Genomic DNA, 25,988 nt, shown 5'->3' with positions numbered 1-25,988 from the left:
TATGCCATTCTTTTAACGTTTTTAATGTTCTTTTCATTTCGTTAAAGTTACTGTAAATATTTTCAATTAATAGTTTTGAATAAATTATTGATAAGACTGATTTGATTATCGGTTCTTGACATTGACTACGTTGAAATATTGCCGAGTCAGAAATTTATTAAAGATAACTGGAAATTACTCGTTTCCCTTATCCTAAATAAATTCAGTGATAAGTAGAGCGTGGGTCGTATTTAGTCATTAAATATGCGAAGAGAATATGAGTGTGTCATCGAAATAAATAATGTTCGCGTATAGCTGGGTTAAAGTAGGTAACTTTTATTTACGATCAGTTGTTACTAGAGGCTCAATAAATCTCTTTATAATACACAGAAATGACGCAGGTCGACTTCACGCGCTTCGTTTCGCTGCCGGTGATAACCAAATGGGATTTCGCGATTAAGGGAACGAATCGCTTCGTCCCCGGACATACATTTATTTCTAGAATACTAATTTATCTATGAAACGAAATTTTTTCGCGTACATTGATCGAGCATATGATTGTTAAGAATTTGGAGCAACAGGATTTTAAGTCGTATGATGCCAAATGACAGAAATACCATTTATAATAACATTACAATTCGCTTCTAACTATTAAATAATTTGTTAGTTAATATTATTTTACAGAATATATAATAACGTATATTAATATTGAATAAAAAATAATTCAGCTAAACTTTGGTGTAACTAATATCTATATCGAACATATCGCATCTATAGTGTTTTATTTTTGAGATAAACATTTCTATCCATTGTCAATTCTGCAAAGAAATATGAGATAAAAATGTCATATGATGTATGATTAAATTAACGAGTCGTTGCTCCAAGTCTTTCAATTATATCGCGTGTTATCATCGAGCATGATAAACAGAATCGTATCGACAGTTACTGTGTGCGCTTTGGTTACCACCTGTTGACAGGAGTGCACAACCCAAATGTCAAAGTAGGAGACAATTTAAATTAAGATTAATCGAATTGCGCAAACTTTGCTCTACCACATATGTATTTTATTAGATCTAGTATATAAACCGTTTCTAATAATTGCGATTGCAAAATCTGTTATCTATTGACGAATAATTAAAAAATATTTGCGCCGCAATTCAATTTAGAATCATTATTTTTTCAGATAGTTAATTGGATTAAATTGCAAAAATATAAATAACATTTTACTTTTATTTTCTATTAATATATTTCTGTTATATATTTTTTGTAATATAATGCACGAATATAATACGTTAGAATATTAAAAACAAACATTTCGTCGTCAAACATTTTTACTCCATTATATATTTTTTTAAATTTTTGGATAAATTGAACATTTTTTGTGCACTCCTGATGTACGGACTAAATCTAAGATAGTCTATAACACGAAAAAGGACGAGGTTTTACTATCTCTATATTATATTTTTATACGATTTCGTTTTATGCGAGCGCAGTGAATGTGCATCCAATGCACATTGCATATTACACAGGCGTAGATCATAGATAGACGTTGGACTAGTAAAACAAAGTGACCTAAGTAATAGGGTTCTCAAATTGTTCCACGCGACACGTCGTGAGAATCGTAAAAATCATATAAAATAAAAAATACGATCATGTTCAAAGTTCACCACACGATTCTTTACGTTCTTTACACAACTCTGATCATAAATTCTGAAATCGACGTTTTATCGGCGAGGAATTCGCGCACCACGCGTATTTACTTGACGTTTCGTCGGCGCAAACAAAATTTGAGAACGCCCGGTCTAACAAACGCAACATCGATTACGATTATCATAGTTTAAGTACAACAATTCTTTTTTACAAGAGACGCTAGAGATATTAGAAAAGAAAAAAGAGCGAAAGGTCGAAAAGATTTAAGCGATCATACAATATGGTATGAAAGTATAACGAAGCGTTCGAAGCGCGGGAGAAAAATTATTCCGCGCGCGTGAAGGATTAAGAGAAAAACTCTCTCGTGCAGTTTGTTCGAGGAAACGTAGGACGAACTCGTCGCAGTATACGATTTCAATTGCAGATAGTAATGACTAGGATAAATCCAGCCGGAAGTGGAGCGTCATCGATTCGCGAACGCGCGACTCGAAGGAGCCTTGCTGTTGGATCAGCAAAATACTACGTCTATCCACTTCATTTATCTTACGTCACGGAGAAGATGGCTAATCCGTATACGACTCACGCATAATAAATAAATATAGAAAAAAAAGAAAAATGCAAAAATGATAGGAGATGGTGAGGATGCTTGCAAAATACATTTGAGTTTTTGCTCGCTAATAAAAGAAAAATAAATTTTTAATTGTACAAACTATCTAATCTTTACATTAATTCATAAAATTATCATAAAATTTTAATATTAATTGCATAAACCCATGTGCGAATAAATAATTTTGAATTGATTTAAATTAGTTTATATAAAAGTATTTCAAAATCACCTTTATTAATATTTCCACGTATATTTTATTCTAGATTCATGTTCTGCATTTATAATAAATAATCTTCTCGGTGTACCAATGTCCATTATATAATTTAAAAAATGTATATACATATACATATATAAAAAGAGAAAGAAATGCTCTTTTATTTCTGTTAATTTTAGATGAAAGCATCCTCGCCAGGCAATTATCGCATATTCGCTCCTAAAAAAATTTAAAACAGAAAATAATTTGTAATGCAATTGAAAGTTCACTTTAACAATGTAGCAGATAGGAATGGCCAGTGGTGCAGTAAGATGTAGGAGTGTACAAAGTTATAGATGCAAGGGTTAAAGAGAGATGAAAAATCGAAAAAATTTGCCAACATCAATCGTTAATTCACTATTATTGTAACCTTTTACTCATAACGAACTTATACTATTTACGCTCTGAAGAGATGGACGCATTTGTGCACATTCTATTAAGATTTATTTAGGAAAAGAGCAGGAGTAATTAATAGAGAGGATTTAAGTGCATGCTCATTCAGTCACGCCACTGGCAACGGCGATTTCGAGATCGGCGGCGGTTCAAGCTCGAGATAGAGACATAGTGGAAGAGTCGAATCGAAAGTGACATTATTACGGATAGTTGTTACGGATAATAATCTCTCTGCATCAGCGAAAGTATGAGCGATCTACGCCTGTTCCGAGCGACGCCTTCGTCCAGGACCACCGGCGTAGTTCGCCGCCGCGAGTCCCATCAAATGTTTCGCCGCTTGAGAACCGCTGAAGCCACGGCTGAGACCCAGATCCAATCCTCGTTTGCTGCTGCGAACGAATAATTTGATATTTATTACGTTTTTGAATTTATTTAAATCGATCACCTTGGACATTGCTTCGACATATTTAATATTTTTACGCTTCTTGAGAAAAATAAAAGGCGTGCGGTAAAATTAATATAAATGTCACTTGATCCTCTGTTATTTCTCTTATATCAGTGATGAAAAATTTCTTCTATATACAAATACATTTTGAGATAAAAAGATTTGTATATACAATGGAAATACATTATTTACATTTTTGAAATAAACTTCTTTCCAAAATGAATGCTTTATTAAATTGATGGGATTAATGTAAAATGGAACGTAAAAGCCGTTGTGACTATGGCGATACAAAAAATATTAGCAAAAAATAATATTTTAAATATAATATAAAATTGGTTTGAAGCATTTAATGATAAAATTTAATTAAAGTTTTTAAAATAATTTCTCTATCAAAATTTAATTTGAAGCTGTCATTGTTGAATATTTTTTAAATAATTATTTGCAAATTAGTATCCCAAAAATCATTAATAAAAATAACAAATACAACATATATGTGTGTGTGTGTATAGATATAAAAAATTCAAAACTTAAAAAATTTTTTAAATAATTTCATGCTATAGGCGTATAAAATAAATTATTTTATCATTAAGATCATGTTATAATACGTTATCTTACTTTTCCATTTCGGGGCGGTTCATGACGGTGCGACTTAAACGAGACAATATCTCTAGAAATTCGTCTCGGTCTATGTCATCCTGCTGATCCCAGTAACTTTCATGGCTGCGTACGTAAAATTAAATCGGTCGGTTACTTAGATTGTGAAAATTACGTATAGGCGACAAGCTTAGTAGGTATTACACGGTGTAAAAAACGCACAAAGAGAATCTAATTTAGAAACTGATACTTAAAGTCACTAAAATTAGAATAAAATTGTAAAATACACAAGAAAACGCCTCGAAAATTATAAATTAAACAGTAAAAAAGACAGGTGACAAATATACAGGGACGATGTTAATAAGTACACGTAATTCAAAATCATCAACTGTGATTGTCTGAAATGTCATTCGGCAAGTCACTTTCAGTTACCGGGATTCCTTTTTATGGACTACCATGTCGTCAAATGGAACTGGGTTAAACTGTTCGAAGCGGATTTCTATTCGTGTCCAATATATTCGTTTAATTGTAAATACGCGCTCGGAGCAAAATCGCGCAATTTGCATTTTTTGATATTCTATGAATATATTTAAAAATTATTTTTACGTATCACGATCTCTTGCGTAACCTGTTAAATATATTGTGTGGTTAAAAATTTTACTGACTTTTCTCGAATTTTACTGCTTTTTTAGTTTTTTTTCCCAATAATTAAATTAAACTCATTTTCCTGTATAATAGAAAACGTCTCTTTAAAAAGAATTTAAAAGAAAAAGGAAGAAAATCTGTCGTGGACAAGATAGATTCTGATACTTATCTATTTGATTTCATTTACCTTTACTTTGAGGATGCTTTTGATAATACTTATTAGTATGACCTCCTCTTGAGTTTTCTCTTTTCGATTATCTACACGATTATCATTTAATCTTTCCTAAGAAAATGGGATTTACTATACCTGTGCGGTATTGCATCGACTGAGAGACTCGAAACTGCGACGACAATCACAAATGCCAGCAATGTGCACAAGACAGTCATCTTAGGCTGCATCTAAAATCAATTAATTGCATATATGCATACAGTTTTAATAATTAATTTTATGAAACTCGAATCATATAATTTTATAGTTAGAAACTTGAATGGTGAATAAGCATGGAATGATAGTTCATTGTCAATACTGCAATTTTCTGTAAAATAGTTTAGATATTCAAGATTATTCAAGCTTATATTTATACATATATGAATATTATTTCTCATTTAACATAACATATATATGTAAATGCTTTCCATATTAGATTAATAGAACTCAGGCATATTTAGCGTTACATATGCGACTAAATAAGATTAGGTTGCGACTATAAACCTATATGTTTATATGTATTTCTCACACATTAATCCTGCCATATATTCATCCTTCTGCTATTAGGCTATTCCTTACATTTAATAGAGAATTATGTACGATTTCCACGTATATACGTTTCACCGTACATACGCTTGTGGATTAAAGGGCAGTAAACCCCGGGAGAGAAACGTTTCTGATTATACGAGCAACTTGCTACCATTTCACATATTGCGCAGCGACGGATTGAGTGCCAAATAGCTGTCTCGAAGTATTCGCTCAGGGCAAGTATTTCATCTTGACTCCGTAAGATTCTAATTTGACGAAGCGGAATTCTCAGTCTCAAGTAAATTTTCAACTGCGACTTACGAATACTCAACGGCACAATTGCGAATATTGCATTGTTTTTATAAACTTGCGAAGAGCACAGCAATAAGGAAAATAATGTCTTGAAAAACAAAAGTTTTTATTCGAGACTGATGCAGTTCCATTAACAGAGTTGCAGTTTTCAAATATTTTGTTATTCGATATATTTTTTTGTGATAGAATAAAAAATTTAAATGCATTCTATCGAAACACGTTTTTTATCAAAGTTTTTTTATCATCCATTTCGAGATAGCTCGTTTTATAATCATACACGTGTAACATATGATACACGTTGTGATCCCAAAAACTTTTCCATAAACCATAGGGACTGTCTATCTATAAGCTAGAAGTTTATTTGATCATATGTTTTCAAAATGAAAATTTTCAGATTTAAATTGTCGCGCCTTCATAAGAAATCACGGTTGAACGATAACCTTATCTTAGCATTTATTTTAATCGAACAACGCGGGTATTGTCGTCGAAACTGTCGTTCATATCTTACCAAAGCATCCTTCAAGATGCAGAAAGTTGGCCGTTAGATGAAACGCTTAGTAAGACGAAGGGGGTGAGATCGCAGGACTTGTTGAAAGCATGAAAGATGAAACAATGGTTTCTCCTATATATATGGAGAAAAGTTGGCGTATTCTCGGCTAACAAACTATTCAACTCGCGACCCATGAAGAACATCTTGCCATCGTTTGACGACAGTAATGTACAGGCAGAATCATTCTGCATTGAAACAATACGTTCAAGTAACACGTGGCATTATAGCAATGGATTTAAAACTGTTGCGTGAGTCCTAAATGTGGAACGATTTGTAATTCTGTGATATATTTTTATAATATGTATATCTATATAAATAATGTATGTGTATATATATATATATATATAATTTCTTACGTTGCTCTACTAAAATAATATGAAATAGCAAAGAAAGAGAAAGATTATTATTTCATTTTGCGAAATTGTTAATAATTTTTAAATAGTAGTTTATACACAATTCTGTGTAATTTATAATCTCTATATCTAAAAATAAAGTTTAAATATTATATGATATAGAGTCAAATTTGTTATTTTTATCTACATTTTGTTTATTTTATCCTTTTTTTCTTGTTGATGTTTGTTCAATTAGTATTTTATTGCTGTATAATTACAAACTCGCTTTGAACAGTGCCTATAGTATAGATGAGTAATTGGATCTACCGTTTGAAATAATTGATGGCCACAGACCGTTATTTCATACATGTGTATTTATTTTCACCCGCGAATGAAATGACACATTTATGGCTCAATATTATGAGATTGCTCTTTCTTTTTGATTATATTAATCGAAATTATTATATTATATCTGTTATAATTAATGCAAAAATAGCTTCGCACCGTTTTATTGTTTTGTGCGAGATTTTGTCAAAAAATTGATAAAGAAAAAGTCTTCACTATTTTTGTTAAATCTGTATTTCTTACAAATTGTTTTGAGAAATTTCTGAAAGCACTATTCTTGTTGAGATCTCTTTCTTTCTTTGCATTATTGTAGAAAAAACAAATTTATTCATTTAAAATTATACGATAATATTCCTCTGTTCGTAATATATTTTTTCTGCACAGATTTCCATATGTTTTAATTTTATGCGAATAATATTGAAGGTAAACAGAAAACAAGAATTTATTCTATACAGAATTAACGTTCCAAGAGAACGTTTAAAATTCACATTTAATTTACCCCCGTTGTCATTAATGCGAATTAAACAACTCTGGCGCCGCCGTCTTCACCTTACTGTATTCGAGAGAAGTCGCGAGCTATAAATCTGTGTAATTTCGTCGAATTTATCGTCCCCAGCTTACTTAACGTAACCGCGCCCTGAACGAGATGGGCGGGATAAATCAAATCATATCTAAAAAAAGCTATGTGGCAACGTAAGGGCATGCTAAGTATAGCGCGCGCGGTTAATATCGTTAACGTCCGATAAAAATTTATTTCTCTAGAAAACACGTTCCCGATAATTGTTCCCGGTAGTGCCGAGGCGAATCTAATAACGCGATAATCGAGTTTCGATCCGGAGACTAGTTGTCGATTTTTCAACCTTGAGATCGCAGTCGTTTTTCTTGTTTCCGTTCGCACTAAAGTTTTTTTTTTTAGAATAAAGTGTTATTCGAAATCTGCCAAAAAATATTTCCTCACCATCAGACGTGCATTATATGATGTTGTAAAATTCATAGATATGTTCCTTATCCAAATTGGAATTTGAAATTTTCCTTAAAGAAAATTTTCAAAGAAAATTTGACGTCATTCTTTTCTCATTTCTCGATTTTCTTTTTAATTCTTTCCCTATTTGTGTATAATAATACTCTATTTAATATTATTGCATTTATGTAAAAATTATGGGCGATAAATCGGTAGTCTTACTGTGTCATAAAAGATAAAAGAAAAATATTATCCTTTCTGGAGTAAAAAGTAGTAATAAAAGAAAAAAAACCGCGCGTAAATGATGTCATATCTACACGATTAATTGCACAATTATATCGCGATTTATAATCATCTCATCTTTTAGTTTGTTGCTTCACATTAATTTTATTATTAAACGTTCTTTTAAGACAAAGTCTGCTGTGATAACGCGCGCAAATGCATTCTATATAAATTCTTTTTCTCACATCGTACTAATATTGTCTTACCATTTTCTAGATCGATCCAATCATGCTGATTATTGATTTTCGAACAATGTCGGTGATAGGGATGATAGTCTCTCTTTTTGTTATTTGTATATTGTGCGTGATCCTGTGCGGATGATGGCCCTATAAAATCCATGCACCCAAGCTGATAAGAACCACGCATGAGCAGATTCGAATGATCGCTGATCGCATATCGCGATCGCTTTGAGTGATATTTATGGAATCCCAAACGACATCGAATTTAGCCTAGTATTGTACATTAAACGTTAAAGTGTGGCACTATTTTAGGATATTTTCTATTGGGAATACTTTTATCATAAATCAAATAAGATCTACATATATTATACACATTTCTACTTTTGTACATATAAATATTTCACGTTCGCACAAAAATTTCACAATTATATATTTCTCATATTTGCGAGCTCTACTTTTTTATATTGTTTATTTAATTTTATTGAAATAATTTAATCTAGTTTAGGATTAAATTAATGCAAAAGTCGCACATTAACAATTTTGAGACGAAAACTATAACTTTCGCATTGATATGTATGTGTCAGTCGCGTCTTTTTCATATGAAATGTTTTCATACGCGCGATAAAGCGCAACTAATACAACCGAGTTTGATTCCGCAATACATTGTTTGCTGTTGCAACTTCACCGTCATTGTAGATGCATTTATATATACATTTTGTAGTTATCGCGGTGGTGTGTCGCGTACTATAGTGTACTCGTTATACAAGAATACATAAATAAAACGTAGATGCGATTTGCTAAACAATAGTGTGACGCACAATATCCGTCGGCGACGACGACATGGTTAATCTTGCAAAAATTGAGTTGTAATAGCATTTACGTGAGTCAATATGATGAAGAGATTTGTTTGATAAACCCATTTCGAGGAATTACGCTTTGGAATTCATCGACGTATAATCTTATACAGAGCATCCCAGAGTAATTGCTCTTTTTTGATTATATAAAGCGATGTTATTCCATTATGTAAAGCAATGTTGTCCTTTAAATAAAAAATTCATATTTTATTTTGTCTGTTAAAAAGTTAAATTTTTTCATTCAATATTTATTTAAACGCAAGACTGGCTACAAATTCTCATTAAAGAAAAATACACTAGTATCATAGAAAAATTTTTTGTTTGTAAGATAATCTACAGATAGATTTTTTTTATCAAAAAAATGAGTAAATATGGTTAATTGTGAATAAATATGAAGAGCTTGATTGACAAATCGATTCAGGTGCTCATATGTTTTCCAAGTGAGATGTAATCTACAGTAATGTCGACATATTACATTCTTTTATCGATATATTAATATTTTTTACCACAAAAATAATTATTATGTAGCAATATAAATGCAAATTTATTTAACAAACCATTATCTGATTTAACTGTTTATAAATGAATAACATCGGTTTATATAAATATATAATGCATATTACGCACATATTGTTATTCATATATATTATATAAAAAGCTGAATGAGAAGAATGCAATAATTTATAAAATAAATCACACATTTTTTAAAATTATTCTACTTTCAAATAATTCACATTAATCCACACAAATGCGTGAGTTAAAAATATAATAATCATGTTAAACATTTGCGCTGTAATTGTTGATCCATACATCTTTGTTGACATTTCTTCGATCAAAATCCGACAGCAACCTAACAAATTTCATTATTATATCCGTTCTTGCGTAAAAAAGCTGAATAAACATATGATATGCCTTATTCTTTATTACAATGATGAATTTTATAATAATTTTGGAATTATTTTTTAAAGATGTTTTTTAAATACGTATATTAATTTTTTGATATGAAAAAAGTTTTAAAAGCTCATTAAAGAATTTATAATTTAAAATACAAACAGGAATTTTCAGACAGTCGGCGTCATAGGATAAATATATACATTATATGACACGTGTTCCCATTTATGTATTTCATATTGGGAAAATTGAATTCTCAGGGCAAGTATCGTGAATTATAAGAATGAATGCGAGACCAGGCTAGATCGATCCTCTAGGTTTTTCCAATAACGGGTTTAGCGCGTTTTTACGAGCAGCTCGACGGTCAATACTATGCGAACGAGCAACGAGTGACGGCTTTATGGGAATATTTACCTGACTGTCATCTGTCGAAAAAAAAATAGAGAAGGGTTCCGTAATGTCTCGATACCATTCCCACCTCGTTTTATAGCTTATCACGAAATTTATGAGATCATTATAGTTAATAAAGTTTTAGCTTTGGCATATTCTTAACATCGTCTTTTTCGTTTCACGATAACGAACGTGGGATTAAAAAATACATAGAGATTGCAGAATGAATTTTTGGCAAATGTGAGTTGTTTAGATATTCGTATTACGTAATATGCTTATTTTGGAGAATTTTGGCAAACAAATTATGTCTTTGTCCTTTAAAATCGACATTACTAAAGTTAAAATATCATGGATTCGTTCCAAAATGTATGGTTTGGCACATTGAACAATTGTGTTTCAAACGATAAACACACTAACGTGATAACTTATATAACGTGAGAATTTATTGCCAGGTTGCAATAGTATCGTCTCAACAATAAACGACTATTCTTCGAATGTTATGCGTATATTATGTAAATTCTACATTTTAATCTATATACGGAAAATGTATACAACTAGTAGCCGCTATATTGCAAATACATCAGCTTTTCTAAAAAGCATCATTTGGATTAATAAAACATCTATATACAGAATGAAAGCGCTACTTTGTATATATATATACAGAGTGAGAGCATCATATTTATCGCTTTCGCTCTGTTTTCGTATGAAATAAAAATTTCCTGAGTCATGTTAAAAAAGAGGTTCGTGATCTTACGAGAAGTTTTCGCTTCGCTTTTTCCCGGAAAAATATACTCCGCATTCGGATATAAATATCCATTTCTATTACTGTATTTTCTATTTGAGTTAACGGCGGCACACTTTTATTGTCGCAATATATGATAAAATATTTCTTAAAATTGATCAAGCATTATAATGAAATTTGTGTCACAATTGACATTATATTTACAACTGGTTTAAATTTTGGTTAGCAGCACTAAAAATAGAATACGTTCGCGACAGGAGAAATGAAAAGGAATATCATTATTTTCGTTTATGTAAAATGAAGTGTTATTCGTTTTCTAGTCTTCGCTTAGAACATTCAATACTTCATCTTGCTGTGAAAGTTTGCTAGACTTTAATGGAAAAGTGAATGAAAGATAATGAAGTAGAATTGCAGGTGTAATTAAAAGCTGTATTATTTATCTCTCTTTCGTCTTTCTAACGTCTCTTAGGGTGACTTCAATCTGCGAAAATGAACTCTTACACGGTATTAATTATTAGTGACATGTGCTAATACATGACAACATGCTTTGCACTGAACTTAATTTTTATATAGTTTTGTCACGAAAGTACGTTCCTAAATTTTATGATTTAAGATATTGGCATGCGACTTATTGATACGATAACCATGCTTTGTAACTTTTCGGTCGAAATATGATTTCGCGACATTACATGAATTCTGAGGATACTTGACTTCGTACTTCACTTAGACAAGTAAACTTAGCAACAATTGAAGATTCAGCGCACGCTCGACGATCAAAGCAATGGGTTTTCTCTTGAGAAAATAGCAAATATTATTTCAAAAATTTTACGTAGCTCGGAAAGATCTTCTTTTGACCTTCTCAATGTGCGCATATTATTTTCGATTTACGAGATATTTACATTTCTCTATTGGAAAGACTGTTATTCTGGTATATCTAAAAGAGTTAAAATGTGCGCGATATAAAGAATATCTCTTTCTCTATAAGTTAATAAATTCTTATTATTTATAAAAAATTGAATTATAAAAGTTACACATATATATATATATATATATATATATATATATATAGTTATAAAAGTTACATATAAATATATATATATATATATATATAGGTTACATATATATAAATATTTCATGTGTATATATATATTTAAAAGCATACGAGGAGACTAAATTCCTTGAAAGATTAAAGGGTTAAAAACGATGTCGGACATGCTTGCTAACACCGGGACCGTAATGCATTTCATGCATGCATATAGTAGCGGAATTCTTCAACGTGGTGGAATTTCGTCAATCCTTCATTTTGCTAGTATCGCGGATAAAACGCCTTTGTTTCGGAAAAGTCCCTTTTTGCCGCCGTTCGTCATTGCTGCCATTATTATCGTAGTTGTCCATCCGCGGTTTTAGTCGCTTTGAAGATTTTACGCGGCGCGAATGAACATGCATACTTTCTGCGTAATATAGATATGCGACTATAAAATTTCATCACACATAAATTCAATAAAAAATCATATCAAAGCAAAACAAATTTTTTTCAGACATTTTATAATCGAAACTTAAAGTTGTGAAATTTATTTAAGTAAAAAAAATCTTTCTCTGTTTCTCTGAATAAAAAATATTTTATATATATATACCTATATTTTTGTTTAATATAATATTATTAAATTTGTTATAATAACGTGATAATAACTTTTTATAATTAGACTTGTGTGACGTGTAACATAATATCATATTCAGTATTATCAGAAAACGAATGGGACCCATGGGCGAAATAAACTCATGTACATGACTTGATCGAACTCTCATCACTATGTTCTTCTCGTACATCTGAATGATGTATCGTTTTCCTTGACATTTATATATTAGTCGTTGCTTATACGTAATACTTAATCGAAATTCGCTATGAGAAGATACGTCGTGTGCGCAAATAAAATTAATTCATCATAAAGCTTCAACCAAGAAAACTTCGACATCTGATTAAACAGTCCATTACATTTTATGACACCGACTTAAGATCAAAGAACTATATAAAAGAACTATATTACTTTAATTAAAATTTTCATTATTGACTTGACTGCAAAATATAAATAATGTATAATAGCTATATCAATGGTTATTGCTATTAGTGATTTATAATTATAATTATTGATTATTTTTTGCAATTATAAACAGATAATAATAATTAATATGCAAGGTTTAAAGTAATCATCAGTAACGAGTTAAATTTTATCAATCGTTAATCAAAATATTATTACAATTTTGATCATGATATTGATTAAATAAATTAGCAAAATTTTAATAAAATATTGGAGAACTGTGTTATAAAATCTATTTATTAATTATTAATTAAATACATAGCAAACTTTAAACTTATTTCTGTGTGTAGAATAAATTGTTATGACCGAAAAGTGATAACGTTATTACGTCACGATAAAGCTTGTAAAGAAAATTACCATTCTCAATCTAGCGGTGATCTAACTTTAAGTACTCGAGGGATTTGGCAGACTGTATACACATGGTGCACCCAGCTGTTATACACATAAAATCGGGGCATGTATAGCGCGATAGATACGCAACACTTTGCAAGTTTTATAACAAAATTGCAAGCTTAAATCAGATCAACTTCATAGCCTGGACTTGTTGGATGATGATGATTTTTTTAAAGTAAGCTTATAATAAATTATAATTGAGATAGATGAGCATAAACTTGAAGATATACATATATAAATAGCGCGCATTTATAAAAGCTAATAAGAGAGAAACAATATATTTGAAATAAATTATTTTCAAAATTCGATTTTCAATGTTCTAATTCTAATTTATCATAATCGCATTTTGTTGCACATATTTTACTTTATATTTTAAATAAAAGAGCAGTTATTTTATTACTTTATATTGTAATTAAAAGAGTAGTTTCTTTAAAAAAATTAAAAGTAATCATAGATCTTATACTTTGTAGGCTTACGTATTGTACAAATACAGCATATTTGTACATTGATTTAATACTGTATTTGCACGCGAATAATGAATTTATATCATGATGAAGCTATATCGTGAAAACTTATTTAAAATATTATCGCATTATGCTATAACTTATTTAGAGACATTTTACATGCTTATTGTATTTATAATATTATAACTTTATAATTAATTAAATTGGAATTAAATGTCAGTTTATTTCACATAATAATTTTTAAATATTTAATTTTAGTTAATAGCTAATCCTTTTTTCTTGCCTCTTAATTATGATAATTAGGCCTAATTTGGAACATTTCCATGATCATTATTGTCAGTTGCAAAATTACTATTTTATTAACACCGATAAATACGACTGAAATTATACTCGAAGGTGTTAAATAGATTTGGAAACCACCCTTTATATTTAAATACAGCGAGTTTATTCAAGATAATCAGATATGTTTGTATTTCACGCATGGAATATATGTTCAACATTAAAATTAAATCTCAGTTTTATATTTTAATAAATCGTTCACATTCTACCAATTTCATTTATTAATGAATATTGAGGTTCTATCATCTCGTTTAGGAAAGAGAAATGTTAACAATACAATTATATACATAAAGTGATTAATTTGTTTCTCCATTGAAATACAATCGAGAATACAATTTATACGTATCGAGATCTCTTTATCTTAAATAAAAAAAAAATAGAATAGTATGAAAGTATTGAATCTTGAGTATATTTATCTTCATATAGAAATACATTCCGATTGCGGGCCTATTTTTCCCCGGTTGCGTTATTTTTCATGGTATTACTTGTAAGCCTTGGGTCTCACTGCTTTGACCTTTATTATTAAGAGGCTGGCCGTATCTTTTCGATCAAGAAGACAAACCGGTCTTCGTGTTTACTTTATGGTAACAATATCTCGATAGTGTTTTTCTTAGGAGAAACCGACGTTTCGGCAATTTCGATTCTCATGTTCGTTTTGCCTCGAGAAAATTTCTGCCGTGTTTCAATGCTCGTGTTACGTCAATGTTATATAGGATATCCATTTTATGGATGACAACCTCTTTTTACTTTCTAAGCAGATGATCTGCGCTAGAATACAAATTTTTCCATTAACTTCAAATTTAAAATTTTAAAATTAATCGCAAAGATATGAAAAGATCACGAAAAGGGATCAGCATTTAATCAAACTTATCCTACAGCCAGAGAAAAATCTCTAAAGTAAAGAAATCATAAATGAAAAGGAAGATATCTTCCATAAAAACGGCACGCATAACGATCACCCCTATTAAATTGATTGTGTACGTTCTTATGGTACACAGATGCTTACGGCGCTATTCGCATTTATATTAAAAGCTACTGTCGCTTTTCAATACACTAGAATTTCTACGGCTACCGCAAGCTAGCCGAGTTTACCTATAAATCAATGACTCTGTGCCACGCGGCTCGTGTTCAAAAGCTTAGCTCCCGCGAGAATTTTTGTTCCAGTAAAACAAACTTATGTCCGTGCTTTCAGTTAAAACATAATTAAAAAGATTGATCTAAAAATGTTGCATAAATTCGGAGAACAGAATTACTCAGAATACAATAAAAAACTTACGCTTCTTTTTCAAGTTTAATTAATTATTGAACGATCTTGTGTATATGTATTAATAAAATGTAATAATATATATCTCTTCAGATTTTTTGAAGTTATTTTTATTGTTATTGTTATATTGTCCAATAAGTTCATGTGTTCGTGTGTGTGTGTTTTTGTGGTAACCATTTCGTTTTACTGCGATTGATTTATTTTACTGCAATTATTTTCTTTTACCGATAAAACACAATTCTATTACTTTTTACCATTTAAAATCAAATTCCGGTTAATTTTTATACGTTCTTTAAAAAATGCAAACTTTTAATCGAAATTGCCAATAGAAATATATTGCCGTGAGTCCTTCTGTCGATTATATACCATTGACAATATATTTTTGCGTAAAAAAAAATACTCTCATATAATGTCGAAAAGCATGAAAAGAAAAAATTAATTAACGCATTTTGTAAATCAATAATGCTCCATGTTAATTATTCTATATGCATGGACGCCTTTAAAATTACTAAATTTTGAAATGAATATGTATCATATTGTACGAATACTAACTCGAACGAAGGTAAATACTTTAAACGGTTTACCATGGCGGGAGATATATCACGTTTACAGACAAGATATATCCTCACAGATTTCATTTTGTTAAACGCAAAAGTTAAACCGCGTTCCGGTTACAGGTTGGGACTTGCTACCATCAAGAGTCCATTCATACGAAATTCACAGACGTATCGTTGCAAAATGACATTATTCGTTGCATCTCGCCGTTTGGTGAGCAGAACGCAAGTTGTTTCCCGCTAGTTTATATAAATTATTCTAAAAAAGAACCGTCTTGTTTAAACAGAAATAGAAGTAATTAGTACTATATCGTTACATGGTCTGCTGATTATAATCAGACTTAACGATTATTTTCATAATAGAATTTTCTTTATTTTATTTATCTCAATTTAGATTTTTTAATTTTTATTATCTTTTTCTATTAATATTTTTCATTATTTTTAACATTTTTTTGCATAAAATTCTAAAAGACTTTGCGCTTTTAATTTTTTTCTAATAATAATTTTTAAATAATTAAATAATACACAAAAAGGGGAGAAAAAGAAAAAGAGAAATTTATTCCTAAAATTTTATTTTATTTTTTTTCTCTGAACTTTCACGATCTCTAATTATATTAAAATAAATGTGACGTTATTTTTATTAAAATTGCTATTAGAACTGTCAAACAATGCTAAATGATATTTATATAAAAGATATATCTTGTTGAAAGTAATTAATTGCGACCAGGTTTTTCATTTCTCGCTTAGTTAGTTAAATGTCAGCAAAAGCGCTCTCAGACAACATTACTTTTTTTACTGCTAATTCCGAAGCCATTTCTTTTGCTTAACAATTTCCTGTTGGCGCGGCGCCGCTGACCACAGTCGTTAATTGTTTTGTAAAATACAACGAAATCCATAGCTACTATCTAAAATCAACCGTAAAATATTTACTCACATTTCCGCGAGTGAACCGTAGTGCGTAAATATTTGATTGTCAATTTTAACATTTACCTCAGCAAAATTCGATCGTTTTAATTCTATCCTTCTTACAGTATATAAGTCTTTTATCCTGTTTTATAATCTCTCTTGTCCTCTTAAAATTTAATCAATGCCTCATGACGCACAGACTTACTTAAGTGTGGAATTTTAATATCGCAAAAAGTACGCAATAATTTGAATTTCAATCATTTTATCAAAAATTAACGCGGCTACACACACACGGACACACACGCATATATAATTTTTATGCTATATCTTTACAAAATTTATTTGTCTGATCAAAAATTAATGAATGTAACCAAATTGTGTAACAAACAATATAAAATTTGCTATATAATCTGAAAATAATACACAGATAAGAGAAAGATAAGCTCAATTTAATTATTTAATTCATGATTAATATTTCATATTTAAAAATGTTAGCAAAAATTTTCGAATATTTATAAAAAATTGTTATATATTTTTAGGAAAACTTGTAATACAGCTTTTTCTCGTAATGAATAAAGATATAATATATAAATGCGGAGGTGTGTGTAATAAATGCATTACCGGTTAACTGTGTCGCACCGGATGCCAAGCTTTTAGAAAGCAAAATGGCACAAATTTTCTTTTCTATTCTTTCACATTGCCAATGAAGCGATTTTTCGATTGCAGAAAGGATGTTAATGCTTTTCGTAGTACTATACGCTCGTAAAAAGTTTTAAATGAAAACACGTAAAACTGCGTGCCAATAAGTTTTTTACTATCTATATAGCAACACCATTTTTTGTCGCAAATTCATCTAAACTTCAACAAAATTTAATAATCAAATTAGTAGTAGACTTGCAGGCTACTTTATTTTCTGAGCATTTTTTTTCAATATTATATAATTTATCAATACATTATTTATTAAAAAAAGCTATGCTATATAATTATGCTAGTTTTTCAGCAAACAATTTAAAGATAGACTCAGCTTAAGCAAGCAACAGTTGATTAATCAGACTTATAATCGATTATGTGATAATTGAAGGGGAAATTACGAGGATACACATCACGGAATAATTCTCCTGCGCACATAATTTTGCGCGTTTGCTTGTGTCCGGGCTGTAATTAGATATTAATCGACTGCAAATTATCATAATGCGACCGCGATGCGGTTCCGACGCTTTCATGTTTTGTGTCCAAATAGGCGTCAGTTGTTCTTTTCGTGCACCAGTAATAGCGTTGCAGAATCACGTTTGGTTATTGCGGTGTACGCGCTTCATCGAGTGCTTTATTTGTCAACAATTAATCCTTTTGCCGCTACAGGCTATTACATGCTCTTTCAACCACGATCACGCTACGTTATAAGTGGAATGAATGTTGGTGACGATTGATATTTTGTGGCAAAAACGCGCAACGATGTTCACAAGTTGCATTTTATGCATCAATATAGGATGTCGCGATATAACCAATTTTAATTTTAACAAAAGTTTTCTTGGTGGAAATTTAAGATCAATTTTTTCTTTTGAGAAATGTAATAAGCTTGTATAAATTTATCAATTTGTTTTATTCAAGTTTCTCATAATTAAATGACAATAAGATCTTTCTTTCCCTCTTAGTAATAAAAGTTTACATTATATCATCCGTATTTTACAACCATTGAAAAAGAGTAAAATCCATTTGATTTTTAAATAAGCAATGAATTTTTCTTATTTAATTTGATTGTTCTAGTGATATAGCTCGTAAAAAATTCTTATAGATAGATTGGTCATTTATCTTTAATTAATATAAAGTTTTCTTTTACATCATCTCATTTCGCTTTTCCGACCAGCGCTCGGGGGTACGTATAGGCTTTTAAGCAAGAGAAACTTTTCGCGTTTCACGATGGCTTTACGAGGGCGATTTTATCGGACTTTGTGCAAATCCCATAATATGCTCACAGTTTAACAACTTAAATAATTTCTCCGTGTCACTTTTACACAACATATACCTTTGTATGTCTTTTGTTTTATTATGACTTCGAAATTAACTTTGTTCTCGTATGTCGTATCGCACGATGACGTAAATGGATTATTTTTTTCCATTTTTGAAAAATATATTTTCATCTATCGTTGTTTGAAAAATTCTTGTTACTATTAAGAGAAATGGAATATCTTTCTACAAATAAATATAAAAATAGTATAGAAACTTGTTTAATATACATCTGATATCTTTTTAATAACTTTATAATTAAAAATAAAACAATATATTATAAAACAAACTCTTCAACAATTTTTATATTGTGTTGCATAAAATATTCCGTAGAATATTTAAATCAAACTTTATTAAAATGTTTTTTTTCCTTTTTTTTTTAGAAAATTATAATTAATTTTTGCTCTCCAATATCAAACAAAGTTAGTTTTAGTTTAAAAAATAATAACATTTCATTAATATTAAAAAACGAGAGTTTTCTATTATTCATTATAACTTCTACCGTGTGGTAAACAGCGACAAGTTACTACTGTCTGAGATATCGTAGGGTTGTACTACTGGGAGACGTAGCGCCAAAACTTTGCATTGGATAATCGCAAATGCAAATTTACTTATCTGACTGTTGACAGAGTATATTGGATTGGGTGAAATACGTGCAATTTATTATTTAGTTTAGTATTAAAGATTACTATCGTCAACGATATATTGCTGTAGTAGAACTAAGTTCAAATATCTTTGGAATTATTCTACAAACTAAATCTTTATTAAGACAATATTGCGCTTGAATTTAAATAAGAAATAAAATTTTATTGTATTAGCCATTTATCAAAATATAATGCACATAAAATAATCTGTATATTAAAATTTTATATATAATTTAAAAAAAAAAAAATAAAATTATCTTGATTTATAATTTGTAACGTAGAAATGCACTATGATTTCTCGACATTTTGTCACTAAAAAATATTATCCTAACTTATGGTAAAAATCTATATACAAAAAGGCACTGATGACACTTGTGGAACGTTTTTCTTGAAATGTCAGAAAGATTTTCTTACACGAAAATGAGGGTGAAAGCGAAAGATAAATGCATTTAGAAAATGAATGTGTACCTTGACGCTGATAAAAGCCGGGGTGCTGACAGAAGCGGGTCTACCAAGGAGTTTCTGCGGGGATGATAGTCTGTCGCTCAGCGACGGTGAATACGGTTCTGCGATAGCAAACCGTCCGCCGCGCGTTTATATAAGCCCCGCGCGACTTTGCGACTCGGCACCCTCATGTACGTCCCCACCCCCGGAACCGGTTTCCCACCCCTGTCGTCGATCCTCCACCGAAGTATTCTCGTCCAATCACACGTACCCGTATACTACCGTCATGGTGTTCTTCCTGCTTCGTTCCTGTGGTTGCTCATGAATTTCGCGAACGTAAATTCGAATCGCGCATTTCGATTATCGACGAGGAGAGCCACCGACGCTGAGATTTCTGAGTATAGATGTATTCCACAGGTGCTTGCCCCTGAAAACTTTCGAGGACTCATTCATTTGATAAATTTCGGCCCTGCTTGATGGCGCTTCTTATCAAGGAGGCGCCGATAGATTGCCAAATGGATCGTGCAATTATTTTTTTCACACACACATCATTATATACATTAAATTGAGAAATTTGCAAGCATTTTCAATTAAAAAAGAAAAAATATGTTATATATAATAACGATAAATTTATTATTACGCTCCAAGGAAAATTCTCGTTTCTTTAATTTAATGGAGATATAAATATTTGTTCAATGCAAATCAATATTTTTGGGTTTTCTCTAAGTAATCTCAATGTCAAAATAGTGGATTATCGCGAGATACAATCTAAAATAGACTATGGTAATACACAATGAAAATCTCATACTCTTATCTACGAGAAAGAGAGAGGGATAGAGACCAAACTGTGATTTCGAATTTCAATCGTTACCTTTGAATGTCTCTAAGTAATATTAGTTGTTGGGCTGCTTTAGAAACAGGATACCAGAAATACACACCAGCCGAAATGAAAGCGTACAATTCCTCTCTCTCTAATCCGTCTGTTTCGCATTGATAGTTTCGGCTAGCCTACGTAACATTTGGCAATCTGTTTTATGGATATAATTTGCTGCAGCAACGTTGCTCGTTGTAACATGTATTGAGGTATGTGATATGTCGGAGATAATAGAATAACGTCACGCATTAATTTAACGAAATAATTCTAAACTGTTTAGAGAAATATTACCAGAGAGAATAATAATAATAAAAATAGGCGAGTCATTAGTTAAACGTTTTGTGAAAAGATAGATGAAAATGGAAAAAGAGATGAAAATGAGAAGAAAAAATATTTATATTTTTTTACGAATTTTTCTTGTTAGTCACGTTCGGGTCATCAATTTTCGATATGAAGCTCGATTATTCTCATGTCTAGCTTTTTTTTTAATACAGTAAGGATTCGAATCAAAAAGAAAAACTCATCATTTATCATTATTCATCACATTTTTAATGATAATACTTTCTGAAGTATCGAACAAATATTGTTTATATGAGAAATAATTTCTAATTATTAATACATAATTTAAAAAGTTTTGATGTATTTGTAATTTGCATATAGTGGACCAACTATATATGTATATATTGAATTTCTTTGTTTTTATCGTAATTCACGTATACTGTTTCACAAAGGAAGCTCTTAAAAAAATAAATATGTTAAGCATCAATAAACATCAATACGATAAGCAATTCGCAATTGTCAATTGTCATCGCTATTTGCGGAGCAGGACTCACGAAGGACCAGCGTACACAGATACAATCGGTTTCTCGTCACTATGAATCGCCCAAGAAGTATTCAATTTGCTAAAAGTACAATGGAAGTAGTGTTTGTCCTCTTGTGAAATACTAGCAGATCATGTTACTATTCTTATGTATTATATATATATGTATATGAATTTATGTGGGCGGACAACTTCTTTCATCCAAATTTTTTACTGAGAAGAAAAGTTACAATTTTACACATACATACCTCAATTTAATCAATTTTAAATTATTTTTTGGCTATAGAAATAATAATATATTTCTATGTATACTATATGTTTGCCAGAGAAAATATTTGTATTTTATTTAAATTTATTATAGAGAGAATATTACATAAACCCATATATGATTCATACATATTTATATATACATGTGTATAGTTTTAACTTTTCCGATATTATTTTAGCCTTCTATAGTTATTTTTTTACTATCCTAGATAAAATCACTTTTATATCAATTTTAATTTATGTATTTTTTTAAATGATGAATATATTTTTAGAAAACGACAATCTTTTTGTATATTATGAATTTGTTTCGCATATCGAAAGTCGAAAATGTCACGTACATTGCACGCATACAGAATATATATAATAATCCAAAAAACACGATAAAATAATTATATCTTTTATCGCTTTTTTATCTCCGGCATTCTTATACTTCATCTGTCTTTTCTTTTTGGTCTGCGCTATCTATCTCATTCGAGCATCCTTGGAACCAAGAAGAGAGCATACTTGACTTTCCCTTTTTCTTCATCATATCAAGAATCGCGTTATTACCGTTTATCACGCGGCCCCTTTTCAGGGTGCGGCGTCTTATGCCATTGTCGCCATGCAAATTGCGTAATAGCCCCATTTTAATAATGCTCGCGAAACAGCGTTGGCGAGCACTCGAAACAAATAGCCATCGTGGACATAACATCGTGGATATAAGCGAATAGATGAAATACCAGTCTTTCTCTGATGCATTTGATATATAGCAGTGTGTGGTCGTTCTGAGTTATAGTTCAATACTTATGTCGACGTAACATGCCGAAAGATTATAAATGGTGTAGCAAGTTTATCGGATAACACACTAATTTTACCCAATTAAGATAATTGCTCGATCGTTATGCATGAAACATATATATTACACATGTAGTTATATAAATCATTAATCTCACATGTGACATTCGTATGGTCTGGTATGTTTTTACATTTGCATAATAATGCTAACATCATAATTATCATGATATTATCATGATTTAAACGAAAGACACAATTATGATTAATAATATACTATAAGTTCGACTCCGTCTGTCTACTACGACACGTTGCATCAATTGTATACATATATGTATGTATTTATGTGTGTAAAGTATCATCAGTAATATTTTTATTTTTAAGTAGTATATATCTAACAGTAATGTAACAGTATTATTACTGTAATATTAATCGAATATCTCTTATTTTCGAATCACTTTCAGCAACGAGTTTATTTTATTGCATATATATTTTTATCTTTTTCTATTATTTATAGAGTGTAGAGTTATTTATTTAGAATTACAATATTTATAACAGAATCACGTTTAAATAGATTCACAAATTTGCGATAATATTTAAAAACTGCAAAAGAGAGATAATATTTACATAACGTTTACTAATTAAGTGTGTAAGATGTACCGTGCTAATATTTATCAATGATACAATGTTTCGCGTAGCAGGCAATCACAACTGAGCTTCTTATTGACCATAATTGTATCTTTCGTTGAAACAATAATGTTATGATAATTAATAATTATGATGCAACATTATTATGCAAGAGCACAAAAATATACGAACATCGCATGAAACTAATGATTTATATAACTAATTAAGAAAAAAAATTGCATATATTTCATCCACTTTACGTATATTTTTCGATTATTGTGAGTTTTACATTTATACTTCAATAACTTTGAAAATAATTCTAAATCTGTTAAAACACATAAGTTCTATATACACACAGTGTGTTTCTATATACACACATAGTAATGAAAGGCAAATAAAGTTAGCAATAAATAAACCAATATTATGAATGTTTGCTTATACTTGCTAGTTCAATTTAATTATCACTGCAATATAGAGATCTTTAAACATTTAACAGAAAATATCAAAAAATTTTTTACATGGTAACGAGATAGTATTTCCTGTAAAATTCTGTAATTTTTCGCTCGAGGGCTGAAATCGGAATTCAAAATGTATGATATGTCGAATCAAGCGGGAAGATTGGTTTGCGGTCGCTGGGGTGTTAACGGGGATCCGCTCGCGCAAATTCATTTAATCAGCAGAACGAATACCTCGCTTCTCTATCCGACCAATCGATCGATTTGCGGGTTATTAGTTTATCTCTTGTCAATATAGTTGTAAAATAATGAATTTCCGTGATTCCATTCCGATTCGATTCATTGACGAAAATGACATAAGGTCACTGAGATTATTAACTAATGGTATTATAATTATGTTATATCATTCTTAATTAACTACAGCTACGTTGACAAGAGCAAGGACAAACTTGACGTCTTTAGGTAACGTCGAAGAGACGATCGAGTTATTCTAACTGGAAAATGTCTCTCCTAAGATAAATAGTTCCGTCATTGTGTGAGCAGCTTAAAAGCTGAGAACAAATATAGTATGAGCGAGAAATGTATGCGGGTGGTATTCATAATGGAACATATTGCTCTGTGGTTCCAAATGTGAACATAAGTAATATGTGCTTGCCTAGGACAGTTCATAATCGCATACAAGTAAGTGCGGTTGACCTTAAGAGAAAATATGGACAAATACGAAATCACGTACTACCCTCGATAATGATACGTATAAACATCGATAAATCATACAGGATTATTCATTGGATGCATTATTCATCGGATTTAAATTTCACAAGTAGCTAACGTAATACGTTACAGCAGAAATTTAATATTCTTTTAAAATATCGTTATACTAAATGTTCATTAGTTGAGATATAAAACTCGAATATAAATGCTAAAAAATTCTAGCTTTATTTATATTTCCTTATTTACCGCCACATTTTTATAATCTTTTTTGAAAAATTTTTATTACAGAATTTTCATAGATTTTTTAATATTGCGCAACATAAACTTTGCGTATTGATGTTTAAACATATTAACACAAATGTATGCTATGTGCAAAGTAGCTGCAACTTAAAAATTTTTTAAATAGAGGAGATTATAAGAGAAAATAAATTCTTATTTTATATTCTATTTTTTTTTCGATAAAGCTCTATATAACACAAGAATATAATACGAAACTTGGTTTTCTGAACTTTAAGGTAAATGTCATTCTTTTATGAACTCTATTCACGACTGCCATATGGGCGTGAATGGCCAAAGTCGTGACGCAAAGCGAAAATTTCTATTTCTTCAATCTTACGCGCCACATCACCGTATTGGTGATTACATTGGTGAAATAAAACTGCAATTTACCTTTCAGCATACCGCGCAACGATGCAATTGCAGTTTGCGTGCAAATTACATGGCTCGATAATTATTCCATATAGATTTATTGACGAAAGGCAGGTCATATTGTAGCATATACTGTATATTAAAATCGGGTTATTTATCTTTTAATTAATTCAAAACTCTTAGTCACATAAAGATTTATATACGTCTAACTTATTAACAAAGTTTTAAATTACGTTATTTTCTCTCTTTCTTTCGTCTGAAAACGGTTAATATTTGTTAATTTAACGCGAGAGAAGATAAATTTTATATTTTTTTTTATAATTTAATAAAATAATATTTTCGTATATATATCAATTTTAATCTGTTCAATAACTTGATTGGTTGCGAATGTCCCGTGAGACTTCCAATTTAATGCGACAACTCCATACGCTGACAAAGTTGCTGACGGTCGCAGATATGCACCGACTGCAATTCTCGGATGACGCATCAAAATGACGTAATAAAGTCGTTAATATCTAATTTTCAGAAAACGCGCGAAGCTTTGCACTGCTGATCTTCATTTATTTT

General features: G+C 30.4%; 2 protein-coding genes across 3 annotated transcripts in view; one reads left to right on the top strand and one right to left on the bottom strand.

Moving 5' to 3' along the window:
- Positions 1-25,988, top strand: part of LOC114934931 (MAP/microtubule affinity-regulating kinase 3-like) — a 341,090-nt gene that overhangs the window by 12,054 nt on the left and 303,048 nt on the right. The window lies entirely within an intron of this gene.
- Dh31 (diuretic hormone class 2) lies at positions 296-20,397 on the bottom strand. Of its 2 annotated transcripts, none has more exons than XM_085485234.1 (4): positions 20,273-20,397; positions 4,874-4,965; positions 3,943-4,047; positions 296-3,268 (listed from the first exon to the last, which is right to left on the bottom strand). In XM_085485234.1, the coding sequence occupies exons 2-4, from the start codon at positions 4,963-4,965 to the stop codon at positions 3,139-3,141; spliced, it is 327 nt and encodes a 108-aa protein (XP_085341360.1). In that variant the 5' UTR covers positions 20,273-20,397; the 3' UTR covers positions 296-3,138. The 2 variants fall into 2 exon arrangements, with proteins under 2 accessions (XP_085341360.1, XP_029163567.1); XM_029307734.2 differs by having other exon boundaries at positions 296-3,271; positions 20,273-20,392.

The sequence above is a fragment of the Nylanderia fulva genome, unplaced genomic scaffold (assembly GCF_048542155.1).
Source record: "Nylanderia fulva isolate GAGA-0341 unplaced genomic scaffold, ASM4854215v1 Scaffold35, whole genome shotgun sequence".
Taxonomy (NCBI): Eukaryota; Metazoa; Arthropoda; class Insecta; order Hymenoptera; family Formicidae; genus Nylanderia; species Nylanderia fulva.
This window is presented reverse-complemented; position numbering and strand designations above follow the sequence as displayed.